The sequence below is a fragment of the Haemaphysalis longicornis genome, unplaced genomic scaffold (genome assembly GCF_048455015.1).
Source record: "Haemaphysalis longicornis isolate Haplotype H1 unplaced genomic scaffold, Haemaphysalis longicornis Haplotype H1 scaffold_20, whole genome shotgun sequence".
NCBI classification, from domain to species: domain Eukaryota; kingdom Metazoa; phylum Arthropoda; class Arachnida; order Ixodida; family Ixodidae; genus Haemaphysalis; species Haemaphysalis longicornis.
In genome coordinates this window covers 2947139-2962682 of record NW_027526296.1, presented here as the reverse complement: position 1 = coordinate 2962682, position 15544 = coordinate 2947139, and the positions used below count along the sequence as shown (strand labels likewise).

Genomic DNA, 15544 nt, shown 5'->3' with positions numbered 1-15544 from the left:
TTTCCTGCTTAATGGCGTTAACGCGACCCTCAGTGTACCCATTCTCACCCACATCTGTCCGTCCCGCTTTTCAACCCTTGTCCTTACTGCGGGGACTATGAAGATGCTTTCCCCCACACCACATCTGGCACTGCCACGCCGTACTTCCTCTTCCCTACCCACCCCACCAGACTCCTGGCTGTCTACTCTCGTGCGCTCGGACGCCCAGTCCCAGTGCGCTCTTGTCGACAGGGCTCGGCCCCACAAACCTGCCTTACTAAGCCTGACAAGTAATAAAACGTTTCTCTCTCTGCTCAGCGTTGGTATCATGCGGACTCTAAAATAGAAGGCAAAATAAGCAAATATCTGTTATTGATATATATCATAATAAAGGCTTAAAATTCAAAACACTGTGCACCTTTTCTACCTAGGTCTGGTGTTTACACTTTGCGACAGCACTATATTTTACCATATCTTTGTAGAATGTCTCACATCCTGTTACAATGGGCTGCGAATAACTCTCTGGACAGTGACAAGTTTACAAACAATATCACGCTTCTCCAGTAAGCTGAAAAATGACAACAATACACAGAACAAAATAATCTAAACGACAAAACAGTCCCTCAAAGCAGGCACATGGAAGCTGCAACAAGGAATTTATATTTGAAGCTTCTTTCTAGAAAAATATTAAAGCACTTCAGCAAGGTGACATTCTAAGCCCTTCTATTTTCATTCTTTGTTGGGTAAGGAATTTATTTTGGCTCATTATTTGTGAACTCACGTGTTTGGTTTGGTTTGTCACAACATCCCTGAGTTTTGGTAAGTACATTATTAAAGATGATGGTCGATGGTGGGCTTCTTCAACGCGAAACTTTTCGTTGGTCTGCTAGTCTGTTCCTCAATTCAGCCACCTGGCTAAAAGTGAAAAGAAGTTGTTAATGAGACGTTCATATGCAAAGAACATTTATAAACTACAAAATCTCGTAGCAGTATTCATAGCTGTCAACATTTTATAGCAAAAAGAACACATTAGACATATTTTAGGCAACACTCGACCGTTACTAGAGGTGTCGCTCGGTTTTGTTTCCATAGTGGGGATGTCACACCTTTCGACCATCAAATTATTATCAAGAGTGGTACCCAAATATAACGTAACAAGGGAAGACAGGTTATTTTCTACCTCGACCAAACAGCACTTGTTTGTGGTGATATCGATCCAGATGTTTTGGGGGAAATGTCTACCTTCTGAAACAAAAATTTATGATGATGCGTGGAAAGTAACCTTTGAAGTCATACAATAGGTCAAAAGATGATTTAAAAGCTAGTAGAAGATCACAGAGGAAAAACCCCCTCTCATAACCTTCATATTAGGACAATAATTATCTGCAAATTCACACCAGTGACCAACATACGGCATGAAAGGTGGTGGAGGACAACGGACGAACTACCTGGTTTAACGACCGTCATATCCTCATTCGGTGGTCATTATTTCCAGAAGAAACTTATATTTTCGTTCGTTTATTGAAAAAAAGAACCTGTAGCTAGGCACACCGGTATAATCAGAAGCTTATCACCTGAAATGGCAAGAAAGCACAGTTATTTCTCTTTTGGAAATGAATGCTTGGTGATAACGCGGAAGGTCGTTACAATCATAAGCGACAATTCTCCGATGCACTCCATCAAGTTGACTAAACAGTGAAGCGCTGTCAGGCGGCCGATGTTTTAGACATGAACTATTACCTGCCCACATCAAAGTACGTCGGTTTAGCGTTCGTTCTTGCCACGTTGACGCTGCTCCACCCGCACCGCCGCCATCCCTGCATGCTGTTGTCGCTTGATCGATGCTTCAACCAGTATTCCGCTAAGGTAAATCCAGCCAATGTCTAGTTGCTAAAATTTAACCACTTTCAACCTTATTTTTCACATGAAAGTGCTTTATGCCAGGGTACACAAACCTCAAACCTCACCGACATCATGTCCGTCCCGGAAATGACATCACCAGAAAAAGTTCCATTGGCACGGCGGCGCTATGTGTCGAGCCCACGATCACTTTAGACGCAACGGGATGTGTGAGACGCTCTACCGACTGAGCCATGAAGTCATGCCTGTGTAGCTGTACGAACGCGCCATATGTCACTCCCTCTAACTTGTCCATTCAGATGGTTCTGCCGTGTAGGAGAGGTGAAGCGAAGTAGTGCGTCAGGACGATAGTTGGCACATTGATCGGGCAGCGTGTACCAGCGGAGGCTGTTGCGTTTATATGTCCGCCGCCTATGTGGAACGCAGCTCAGCTTGTGAAACGACGCCGCCGCGTTCCACAAGCTGAGCTCGTCGCAACGCAAGCGTCTGGGGTACACGCCATGGAGCAGGGTCAATGTGGTCGCACCTTTGCCTTAGCGACCCTCCAGCAGGACGTCGCTCGCCAAATACACCCACAAGACTGCTCCCTGCTCGCAAATCATGCTGCTTTCGCTGTAGGGCACTGTGACTTTCCCAAATGATTCGCTGACCATTCATTCGGTTTCGTTGGCGCGGTTTGCGAGCGCCTGGGGTTTCAATGGTATTAACACAATGCTCGGGCGCGTGTAATAGTGTTTAATGTTGATGCGTGTATCGGTTTAATACCGACGAAATATAAATAGCGATGTTCAAGTTGATATGGATGCACAATAACTCTTCAAATGCACTTATGAAATAAAATTTCACTTTTGTTTTTTACTGATTCCTAAGAACGAAGGATCAACACATTTATTTTCCGCGCTTGTGCATGGGTTTGCGTGGAAGAGTTGTCTGCGCACACGGGAACGCCGTAGTCTTCTTTCGCCAAGCGTTAAAAAGCTTCGCTTTAAATTATTCCTTGAAGAGGGGCTTGCGTTCGGGCTAGTTGGTGTTCCATAACTACTTCTTAAGCGCCAAAAAACTACAGGGACACAGAGTGAGACAGGGACAAGCGCTAACTTCCAACTAAATTTTATTGAGCAAGCGTGAAATATATACATGACAAAAGGCGATAGGAGAAACAGAAAAGATTAAAATTACACACAAGAGATAACAGACGAACTTCCAAATTTAGTTGCAAGTTAGCGCTTGTCCCTGTCTCACTCTATGTCCCTGTAGTTTTTTGGCGCTTAAGAAGTAGAAATCATACCTGTTTCAAAACGTCTATGAAACCGCTATAAGCGAGATTCATAAGTAACTTATGACCGAGTGAAGGGCGTCAACACACTGCTTAACCTTTCGGCATTAGCCTCTACCGAAAACGGAGTGTTTGACACGCTGACTTAAAGCTGACGTCTGAGACTTGGTAACGCATGTATGATGCCCGGACATCTCTCTTGCTTGAGCGAGGAATACATCAACCTGCGGAATAAAAGTGAACAGTGAATTGGTAAACCAAATGGGCCAACAGTAGCTTACGTTTTGGTATGCACACATAATTATTTTTGCGATGCTATGAAGTTACGTAGGGTTACAGAACGAAGGGAATCTGATGTAAAGATGATTGCCTGGTAGCTATCTCCCCACATTGACCATTTCATCAGCAACATTTGCGCTTTCCCTTTTATAACTTTATGCGTCATTATAACTAGTTAAATATAAAGCCTAATGTATCGCGTAATACTTTACGTTGTACTCATGCAGATCACGTGGTAGCTATGATACCACCATAATCATGGCTGGAAGAGCACGTACGTCCTTGAGTAGCACCTTTATAAGCGATGGTAGCCAAAACCTACCGCATTTATTGTGTTGCCTGTAAGCCCACCGTCGAACAGCCAGAAGCCTTCATGCAACGCTCTACGTACTATCAGCGACGCACTACAGAAAGAGGAAAGGATAAACTGAGGAATGCCTGCCGGACCCTAACGGGAGCTAGCGCAGGCGTTTACTCCCATATAGCCTTTATGAAATTACTGGCCCGAAAGCCCTTCCAGCCCAAGCACACCATTCTTATCTGACAATTTATGGCCTTTGCCGGAAGAGAAGTGGCACTAGAGGCAGGTACTGATTGCGCCTTGTTCTGGTTCCACTGCCAGGTGGTGTTAGATGCCTTAGGCATGCCATTGCAGCCTGGTTGTTTATCGCTTTCTAGTGGCCAATAGAGTGCTCATTCAAGGTGATAGCAGTGCAAGGACCTGCGGATGAGCATACCTACAGAGAAAATTACAATTAAACCACAGTCCCTTCCTTTAGGAAATGTGGTATGTAAATCTGAATGTGGAGATAACGAATGAGAATGTCTGCTGTTGAAATGCCGAATGTATATCTACATTACATGTCAAAGTGTTTAGTTCTGCACTTAAACGTGCATCTGAATGTGTGCTTGCCTCTGAGTAGCGGGGTTTACAATCCTCTGCAGTTTTTGCGTGGGTGATATAACACAAATTCACCGCTAATTGCCTAGCGTGCCGTTCGTTCCCATGGAGAGCCTTTGCAATCCTGCACCCCCCGATTTTTATCACCACGTCTCTGTACACTGCAAACTTCTCATCACCCATCGACTGCCACGGATACGCGTGGGATTAACCACTTCGATATTGTGTGGCAGTTATGTTTGCCATTCTGTTGCTAATTTGGCCTTCACTTAGGGAGCAGAGTTAGAAACGTCAAGGTTACGTCATTACAAAGAAGTGAACAGACCTCAGGGTCACCATTTGCACTCGAGATTGGCTACCTCCTTGATTTGTATTGGTTCTGGCGCCGTGTTTTGACCCAAATACACTTGAGTTGCCACTTTGGGATGATTTCTGGATAGTTATCTTGCATCTTGAGAAACCTGGATGCCAGGTCAGCTTGGATACCCTTTCAGCAATGGTATGTTCGCTTATTTGCTTGCATAGTTCGTTTGGGGCTTGGTGGGCCGGAAAGTACGATTTGCCGATTCATGCATTAAACAATTTTTATGGGATATTAACTGTCATGTCTCGAGTTTCCCTATTTTCAGTTTTTTGTTTGCTTACACTGACAAGTACATTCAAATTCACACTTATGGATGAGTCATAGACGCTCATTCTCAAGGATGAGGCAGGCCAGAAAAGATAGCGACAAAAAAGCTACACAATATGAAAATCTTGGACGGCGGATGAAATATGGCCGTTTGTCTGTTTGTTTTTTACCCCAAAGTCGAACATCTTCCTCGCAGCCCTGGATTATTTTAAGGTAACATTTTGGTGTCTCTGTAAATAAACCGGCTATAGCCACATAAAATGTCACTGTTGGCGAGGAGATTATGTATTTGAACTTCAGCATTTTTAATAACCTATGCAATGTTAGTGTGCAGAAATATTTTATGAAGTAGAAAAGGAGCCTACTAAAAATTGCTACAATTATGACGCAACCAGATCCGGCCACATCGATTTTAGGCTGCCCCTAATAATGACAACATGTGAACATTGTGAACAAGGGACCCGTAGGGGCCCCGAAACGTCTTTACTCGTTTATTTGTTTTTGACAAGGCGAGTGCTGCTTGTATTTCATCACAGAACATGGGAAGTACGCACGCCTCAAAAGCTTAATTTCTTAGGTCTATGCATTTTCACTAAGTTGCTTAGTGATCTACATCACACGGTTTGGTGAGAAGCGTCGGCCTTCCAACTTTTGAGGAAGTCCACATCTTTTGTTTTAAACAAAAATTAAGCAAAGGTGGGAGAGAGGGCAACATAGTTATGACGTGCAGGAGAGAGCAGCCTCATTGTTCGGTACGCTAAACCTACTTACCCCCCGTTACTATTGTGTTCTGCAAGAATACAAGAAAAATGGTCCCTATCATATTTATTTCTGTCCCTACTGTTTAAATATTTTTGTATGCTCTGGCCTCTGGCATTGCTTTTGACACCTTAGAAGACACGCAAAGCTGCGCAACCTTGTGTATTTCAGGCTTCTACCTCGCTCCAGGATGCTGTTCTGAGAAATGGTAAGCCTAGGAGAAAATGGTTTCCTTCTGAATGCTAAACATTTTCATGAAATCTCCTTCGAAAAAAATTGCTGTTTTTTTTAACATGCGCAAGCATTCTTAAATTGTAACGGGATGTTATCGGACATATAACTGGGAATAGAGGCGTGCTACGCGCACTTTAATTGGCCCTTATTGTCTCTGGTGTCAGAATTCTGAAAAAGCGGCGCTTTACGTTATCGCAGAGAATATTTTATGTGAGTTCCACAGAAATGACACCTAAGTTATACCAAATAATTTAGCGAGCTCGAAGTAATACAGCATCAAAATAGATATTTCCTCGGGGCCCTTCAGTCTGCTTACGGGCAGTGAAGGCTACGCATCATGACCTCCCCCGGCAATACTTCGTCAAAACTTGTTTAGTACTACAACATATTCGCGTTTCTTTCTTTGCGTTTACTTCTTCGCCTTTCGAAGCAGTTTACTTCTTCATAGCAAAGTGCGACACTTCACGAAACTGATCCCCCCCAAAAGAATTCTATGTGGCAGGGGTGTAGCTGTTCTACTCACGCACCACTACGTTCTTCTGCAACGCGTAGCGAGATGAGCCCCGAATTCACTCAGCTGGCCTTTTTTCTGCGGCTGGCAACATGATTTAGCATGGCGGTAACACGTTCCGCTCGCTCTCTAGAAAATCTCGATTGACTGCCATACACACTGCAATATACCTATTTTACTGTTCAAGATAAATTATTTTTGTAAAAACTACACCGCACTAGTACATATCCTGAATTCTGACATTTCTGTAAATGTTTATAGCGCTTTAAATTCCATATTTTCTGTGGCAAAAAATTTCGTACCAGAATATAAACATTATCCAACATTAGCCATTTTCTGTACAAAAAAGCCAGTTTTTCACAGCGGGTTTCCTTGGTCTTTTCACCGAAATACCGCATGCCTCTCGCGGACTTCTCTAACCAAACAGAAAAAAAAACGGCCCAGCGTCTGAATTTCGGAGTACGCTAGTGATTCCCAGTTGGTAAAAATTATTCCGGAGCTCTCCACTACGACACGCATCCCTGCCGGCGGGTACCTCGGGCTCTTAAAGACGCCCTGATTTGATAAACGACTTTTTATGCATCAGTGCCGTATGCGTATAAAAATGGGTTGAATTTTTTTGCTAGTTCCAACACGTCTCCCATATTGTTCGTTACATTACATTTGTCGTTTCCGAGTCCACACAGTATACCCTGTCAGCTTTGTTCTTCGCTGCCTTCAAGCTTGCTTTTTTGGTATATTTGTTTAAATTTTGCCATGTATGCACGGATGTTGCCATCGCTTTGTTATCCTGTTTTTCCAACTCCGGTTTTTATTTGATTTATTGCACTTAATACTGTCACACTTCGTTTTTTACACTAAATGCTTTGTTTTATGAGACAATTCACCAGGCTCATTTTTCCAACTTTGCCCTCCTACCATCACGGCGAATTGAATGAGTGCCGTGTGAAGTTAAATTCCATCACGACCGCGCAATCTGCAGGTTCTCTTAATAACACGAATTTATTTTCAAGAAATTGTAATTCTTTCACCTGCTTTTATTGAATGTATGTTCGGGTTCTTTTGCTTTGACTTCTTGATTCTTGCTTATAGGAGTTCTAGCGTAATTATGGTGCTAGCAATCCTTTGATAACTGATTTTGACTGATTTTCACTGCCGCAAGGGCATGGACATATTACACAATTCCTGGATTCCCTCATATGAACTTATAACCGGTAACTTTCTGAGCAATACCTTTTGGCAAGCTCACAACATTATGTTAAGTTAGATCCTCGAGATCGGCACTTAGTGAGTTGAGAATTTCAAAAGGTGATTAATAAACTGTACGAGCCATTTTTATTGTCACGGAGATTTAATGCTCACCATCATATTTGGGGGTCATATGATGTCACTGCGAAAGGCTGAAAAAAGAATATAATGCTCATCTCTAGTACCTGCTTTTTACAAGATGCAGCATATTGCTCACAACTCATGACACACAGCCCGAAACTTACCTCGCAGTAAGTTCCCTTCATCGCCTTCTCTTGCTTGCTTGCTAATGTTTCATTTGACTTTGGTGTCTTTGCAGGGTTTCAGGCGGAAGTGAACAACATGTTATTTTAAAAGAGTCAAGTTGAAGTGAAGAGCTGGTCGTGTGGGAACTTATTCATGTGAGAAAACAATTTGCGGTAATGGCGCGTACTGCAGCGGTGGAAATCAAAGATCCCGGCTTCATTGCCGTTGTAGGTGGCGCTTCGCCTGGGAAAAAATTTTGCAGGTGGTTACTGGCAGTCCTGGCAATTCTTCTTCTGCTCGAATGCTGCTTCGACCTGACTACAATCAAGCAAACGGCATTGTCTGTAAGTTATTTGGCTGGCTACTTAGCGCATAATCTGTATATTATTATGGCAAGAAGCATTACGGAAAAATTGGGATGGGGAGTATAACCAACAACATTATTGAAGATTGTGGCTTAAGAATAAATAAACAAATAACGAAAGGTATAGTGATTACGAATATGCCGACATCCTCAAAACTGTTGTTAAGTTAGACTTCTAGAAAGTACACATCTTTTGAAAAGTGAAGCCGAGAAAGTTCGGAAATAAGTTAAGTCAACTTCTATTAGCCTTCGATAGTGGGCTGTACAACTGCATACTATTTTTGCACTATTTTAACGTCTCTGTTGGCATGTCTAAGCACTTAGTATTGGTTCCTGTCCCAATGTTTGAAATGTTTCTTGTTTTTTTCTTAGGTGGTTTCACCAAATATTTCTTGGATTAAACAGGAGCTATTTTCTTCGCACTGGGAAAACACACGGTCGTGCACGACGAATGAGACGCGGCTCTTGAAGGGTGTTCCTCACGATGTCATAAGTGATGGAAGTCGGTCAAACATTGTAGGCCGTAATCTTTGCCCGATTATACCACGACATTTGGGTAAGTTGTCTATGTCCAGTTACCTTTATGTATTGCAAGCTAACTGTGTAAAAGTTTTGAATTGCATGCCGGAGCCCTAGTGCCCCGTGCCCTGTTTAGGGCCATTTCGAAACGCTTTGAATGAAAGAGCCCACAATGAGGCTGTAATGTCGCTTGCTGGCATGCGCAGAAATACCTGTTTTCTGGAATATTATTTTGGCACAAGAAACCTCGTTTATAACTTTTGTAACGCAACGTGATAGCCGTGATTACAATAAACTCTATGCAGCAAACAGAATAGTATATCTCAAATTCGTGTACACGCTTGAGCCGAGCTCTGTGTAACGTTACCTGCTATCATATCATTTTCCCTGCTTATCGCGTCAGGTATTCGATAAATGTGGAAAATACGCTCTTAGTAGCAATGTAATTGCGGCAAGCCATTGGCATCCCAAGCAAAGCCATTCGTCTTCTAACATGATACAGATTTTTTTTAGAGGAGCGGTGCATGCTGTGTACACTGTTCTTCGCTGGTGTATCTTAGATAATAGTGAAACAGACGCCTCCCTGAAGCATGTATTTACTGGATCGCATCAGAAAGTCGAGACCCATTACTTAAACTTCCTCAGTTGTGAAAACTTCAGCGCAATTTTCTCCCCCTGCCCCTAAAGTTTTAGATACATTTCTAGGCTAAACCGCAATATTCCAGGAGTCTGCAGATTTGTTCAGTGGAATCGCTACAATAATCGAAATATCTGGGGTGCCTTTGGGGCGTCTGCGTTAAGGAATTGGGGTTCGCAGATAAAATGTCTTATTTTCAGCCACAACCGGCAAAATATCAAGCGGTTACGTAGCTTTGGCGATGTCAAAAGCTGTTGGAGCGTTGATTTTATGTTGCAATACTTGCCTCCAGAGATCTATGCGGTGACTTCATCGGCGTTTAAAGTATGATGAAGCCTTCGACAGGAGGTGAGTAGTTGGAGGATGTTTAATCATGGGACGTCGAAGAGGAACGGGGAGAGGAACGAGCTTTGGGAAGTGTCCTTACTACCCATGGTAATCATGTTTGATGCCAGTGTGCCAACGACAACACGGGCAGAGCGACCAGAAAGAATGTGTGACATAGACACAGGCGTATTGACCGAAGCTGAGGTAAGCAAGGTTGGCCAGCATTCTGTCGTAGCAAGCGTCAGCAATGTGAGCTGGAGAGTAAGAACGGCGTTAGGTTTCAGCGAAAAGCAGTCATTGCCATCGAGGCGGTTGGCGCGTAATGTGGTATCTAGCGTAGAAATTACCGGACAAAAATCAACCATGGTTTGTGGTAAGAGGAGCTCGGCTTTTATAAGTAAGACGAGCAAGGACTACGTGGTCGGGACGTTTTTTAACGCCCTTCAAGTTGGAACTACTCGTCGGATGTCTACAGCTGTAGTTTCTTTACTTGGGAGGAATCATCTTAAGTTTCGGTTTTTTTTCATCGCCAGGATTAGTTCCCCGTAGTGTTAGCCGTCACTTAGCTTAACAAGTAGCGGAAATGCATTTCTTGGTTATAGAGCCACATAATGACTGAGCCCTTGTTCATTCCTAAGCAAGAAGTAAAAAAAAAACACGCACTTAAAACGCGGGATGTCGAAGCATTTCACTTTCCCGATAACGTGCAAGGAAGTGTTTAGCCCAACTAACAGAAAAAATTCCCCCGCATTTCCCCGAGGGGGAGAATGTGAAAGTGCGAATGCACGGTTGTCGGCCCGCTTGCGGCGCTTGCGCTCGGCCGCCGCAGCCCACCGCCTCGCCGCCTTCTCTTCCATCTCTTCCATCGGGTTTGTAGTATCACGTGTACACCACGCAGTTATCAAGCCGCTATAACGTAGCTGAGTCGCCAACGCACGCCGCTGACGACGTAGTTTGAATGCGTTAAAGATATAAGGCGCGTCACTAACACTGATATCAGCGTCGCGTCCGTGGCTTGGTCGGTAGAGCGTCGCGCTGCGGCCGCAAAGTCCTCGGATCGAAACCTGGCGCCGGATGCTGTTTCTTTTTTAAATATAGAGGAGCACTGCGGACGCCGCCGCCGCCGCCGCCGCCGGCGGTGGATGGTTTGGGGTCGCTTATAAAGTGCATTCGCACTTAATATCCGCACAGAGCATATATGTAAAGTGCGAAATAGCAGAGTCGATGGTCTTGAAGGAAATCAGAGGAAAATCTGTCCCAGAAGTTATTTGTGGAGAAAAGGTATAGATGCTAAGTTTGTGCGAAAAGTAACTGCTTTGCACTTTCACATCTTAGACACCCAAGGTCGGGTGTATAAGATGTTGGTTATGGCTACCCCTTGAAGTGGTTGCAGTTGCGTAGATTGAACCGCTGACTATTCCGACGGTTCAATAGGTGACGCGAATATTCTCGGTACGTCATTTTCACAAGCTGGGATCAGCACACAGGAAGATTTCTAGGTGTTTTAATGAAGAGTATAGATTGCCTTGCCAATTTCCTTGTAACGCCGTCGAGAGAATAAAAGGAAAACATATCTTGTGATAAACAAATCCGCAAGCAAGTATAAACAATGAAGGAAGTCAACAAACGAGCGAAATCGCATTGCGATAGTGCTCGTCATTTTATGTGTTATCTGTGTAGCGAAGTGCGCGTTACTTCAATCCAATCCAGTCCGGTATATAAATACATTGATACTTACGGACGCGACATGTTTTTATACTTTGAAGGGACAGGTGCGCCGACGAAGTGATTTCTCCATACAGTCTTGGGTGGTATTGGCCACGGGTAATTTACATGTCACTAAAGATTGGGATAGGACCTTTCTGCTTACGTGACAGCAAATGAAAATCTTTCGATTGAGATGACGAAGGTATGGGTTACCTTCGTTCCGTTAAGTTCAGTCTAAATCTGCAAATTACAATCAATTAATCCTGCTGCAAGTGTGCTAAGAAACATTAATAAAAGGTGTTGATCGACTGCATTCGTGGGGCTTTCCATAAAGGGCACATAAAGAAAAATACATGTGTGGGATTACTATGGAGTTTTTTTTTTGTTTTCTATCGCTTCCTTCCTTCCTTTTCAGTTGGATATATTGCCATCAAGAGGAATGTCTCCTCACTGAAGGCCGTTGAGGGCGAGTTCCCGGATGTTAGGATGGGGGGGTTCTTCCAGCCCAAGGAGTGCACGTCACGACATCGGGTGGCCATTCTAATACCCTATCGCAACCGTGCTGACCAACTCAAAGTGTTCATCTACAATTTGCACAGGGTGCTTGCTCACCAGCAGATAGATTACGGCGTCTTCGTCATTGAACAAGTAAGTTACGCCTGCCACTTCAAGCAGTGACAACTGCGTAGGCTGAAGAGCCGACGGTTCATTATGCGACGCGAATATTATCTGTACGTCGTATTCACAAGCTGGCATCAGCACAGAGGAGAATACACAGTTGCCAACACTCCACTCATTGAGTGCGTGCTACTGTCCGTCACATTCTGCAATAGCGGCACAAAAAAGCGGCAATAGGAGTTAGCAATTTGCGGTTCCACCTGCCTAGCGGGGCACGACATGTCTTTCCAGGGCCCCCGCGCCTATCATAGTTTTACTTCAGCGAGTCCCTGCACAACGTGCTAAGCTCCGAAAACATTGCCTCGACATGGGGGTGGGGGGTAAAAGTAAATGGTACTTTTACTTTCTAAGAAACAATGGTTCCTAAGGTGAGAAACCGTGCCGCGTGTGAACTTAAAAATAACGTCAGAAAAACGCCCCGCAGCGCTCATTTTATATCTGAGTGACGTTACACAGTCTGCTATGAAAATTCACGCAAAGCAACTGCATAAATACCCCAGTTGGAATTGTCAGACATCACGAAAAATCTTTTTGTGGGGCTCGTCTCTGCACATACGCCTGTGACTACGTTTGCCTTAGATGCTTAACGTCCTGCGTCGTGGGTACTTTGGATCAGCGGCCTCTTATAACTAAACCGAAGGTTTACCGCGAAGGTGTCCATGGCTATGATGCGAGATTTTGTGGTATCAACGCGGAAAGACCAAGCTTACACCGATGAAGTCACAAGGTGTTCCATAATATGGTATAAGATGGTTTATTTTTCCCCTGAAGAAATATCTTCCCCGCAATGCTCTTGTGTTATGAAGTGAAGCCAATTCTGAAGAGATCACTGTGCGCGGTTTTGTACGTTCACTGGCTTTTAAATTATGTGTTGCGCATTGAAGGCTACTCATGAAACATTCTGCGTCTAGACTGCCGTCCGACGGTACTTAAGCACTCAACTAAAGCACCGTCCATCGTTGTTTTCTGAAGAAATGCACTGACGATTATTATACTCACTAATTCGAATTTTGTGAACAGGGCGAACTGCAGTCTTCTCGGTCACGGCGCATGTCTTCTGCTTCTCAGGAAGTCATCGCGTCATCAGCGAATGCACGGCAGCGTGCGCTACTGTGCTGTTATCTCGCAGCACGTAGCCGCCGCAGGCTGCCATGTGGTTGCAAATCGCGTTTGAAGCCCCCGCGCAGATGTCACGTGTTTTGGGATGGGCCGCGCATGGAGTAGTAGCGTCTGCCGAAAGTATGAGGGGGAGGCAGTGACAGAGATGGCGCCATAGCAGCGCGTGCCGCCCTCCACTTCACAATTTCGCGCTCCGTCTTATGCGGGTTGAGCATACTTCCCTCCCTCGTACACACTCGCCACATTTTCCTCCACTGTCTTCTTCCTGCCTTCACTCCCTCGGTTACGACGCCGCTTCCGCTGCCATCGCTGCGCAGAAAAATACCGCGTGTGGTACTTCTAACCAATACCCAACGTAACGCCACCTAACGTACCGTAATCTAGAGAACAGAAAACAATAATTTCAAACACAACAAACTTACCTAATCCATTCAAATGATCAGTGGCACGAAATAAAGAAAAAAAAATAAGGCAAGATCAGGAATTCAACCACCGCCTGTGATGTCAGTGAGCTAAGACAGAATTTCTGCACCCCAAGGATAGACGGTCTGACCTGTGCCAGCCTTAGTATTGAATGTTGAAATGTCGTCGGATGGCACTGTATTCACGGCGGCAACGCTGAGACGGAACGCCATCGGACCATACTTTACACACTGCGAAAAAACATTTGGCCATGTATTTGCTCACTTCGTTGCAAATGTCGTCGAAAGGCAATAGTCGCCTGCCACCCCTGGTAAAAATTACTCCCTTCTCTTTCCGATCACCTCTCATGCTATCTCCCCGTACCGTTCCTCCCACAATAAGCGCGCTATAGAGGTTTGCTCAAGTCAATTTAAATTTACTGCGTTGCAGTGCTCCGCGCTGGGTTCCTCGATTACAGCGTGTCGTACTACGGTTACGCGCGTGAATGGAGTCACCATACTCCAAACGCGTCCTACGTGCCATATACTGGAACTTTTCGTTACCTTTGCCATTTGACTTATTGAAATGCCACCAGTTGGATCACGAGCGACCGCTTTTTGTGTTTTTCCGAGCGCATTTTTCCTTTAATCAAGCATCCATGTATTTTTAATAAATTAACACTGCCAATATCACTTATTTATTGATTGATGTTTTGCCTCCTATATGGAAAATTTCCTGCTTTTGCTCAACAGTTGAACAATGTTGTATGAACATTAACATTACCGCCAGATTTAGATATTTAGAAATGGCTGTGGAAATATGAACGTTCCGTTTGACATCTGCCTCTGTTTTGGCCGGCCAGTGAAGGATATATATATATATATATATATATATATGGTAAGGCGTTTATTGTACGACTAAGCCGTCTCGGAACACCGGACCAGCCACTAACGATGATGATGATCAGTCTCGTAGAAGACGAAGCGTTCCTCGATGTGTTTGGTGATGCGGATAATGGAGCAGTGAAATAAATGATTTTCTACGCTTCGTAGTCTCGCGCTCACACTTATTCCCCCCCCGCCCGTTAAGGCGGCCTCCCGGCCGCAATCACACGGGAGGGCGACGATGGAACGGCTTGAGCCGAGACACGTGCACAATCTCGGTGCCACGGCATCGGCGGTCGGCAGGTGGAGTTACGGGGGTTATGCGGAAGTTGACCGGTGAGGTTTTCTCTAGGACGGTGTACGGTCCAAGGAAACGGTGAAGGAATTTTTCGCAAAGTCCAGGAACCCGGAAAGGGGTCCAAAGCAAAACTTCATCGCCAGGTCGGAAATCAACAGTCCGGTGAGATGCGTTGTAGCGCTCTGTCCTGTCCTGCTGACACTCAGTAGTGCGGTCACGGGCAAGCTGGCGGCAATACTTCACGCGAGAGATGAACTGTTCAGTGCTTGGAGCAGAACGTGATACAGGGGCGGTAAAGAAACATGTGTCTAGTGGCGAGGACGGTTGGCGGCCGTATACGAGGAAGAATGGGGAATAACCGGTGGTGCGTTGGGTAGCCGTATTGTAAGCGAATGTTACGAAAGGGAGTATTTGGTCCCAATTGCTGTGATCAGGTGCAATGTACATTGAAAGCATGTCAGAAAGCGTGCGATGAAATCTTTCAGTAAGTCCATTAGTTTGAGGGTGATATCCGCTGGTCAATTTGTGAACAGTTCGTGAAGCATGCAAGACTTCTGCAACGATGTTCGAGAGGAACGTTCTCCCCCGGTCACTTAGCAGGACACGAGGGGCGCCATGCCGCAAGACGATGCGGTGCAAAAAGAAGCTAGCGACCTCTTCGGCACATCCAGTACGCAAGGGAGCC

General features: G+C 44.8%; 1 protein-coding gene across 1 annotated transcript in view; it reads left to right on the top strand.

Annotated features, from left to right (window-relative positions):
* Positions 1–1707: 1707 nt before the first annotated feature.
* The window catches only part of LOC144172359 (beta-1,4-N-acetylgalactosaminyltransferase bre-4-like), a 28197-nt gene continuing 14360 nt past the window's right edge, over positions 1708–15544 (top strand). Inside the window, exons 1-5 of the mRNA XM_077701114.1 lie at positions 1708–1733; positions 8054–8079; positions 8156–8268; positions 8661–8844; positions 11894–12126. Coding sequence (XP_077557240.1) covers positions 1708–1733; positions 8054–8079; positions 8156–8268; positions 8661–8844; positions 11894–12126 — 582 coding nt within the window. The remainder of the gene's footprint in view (positions 1734–8053; positions 8080–8155; positions 8269–8660; positions 8845–11893; positions 12127–15544) is intronic.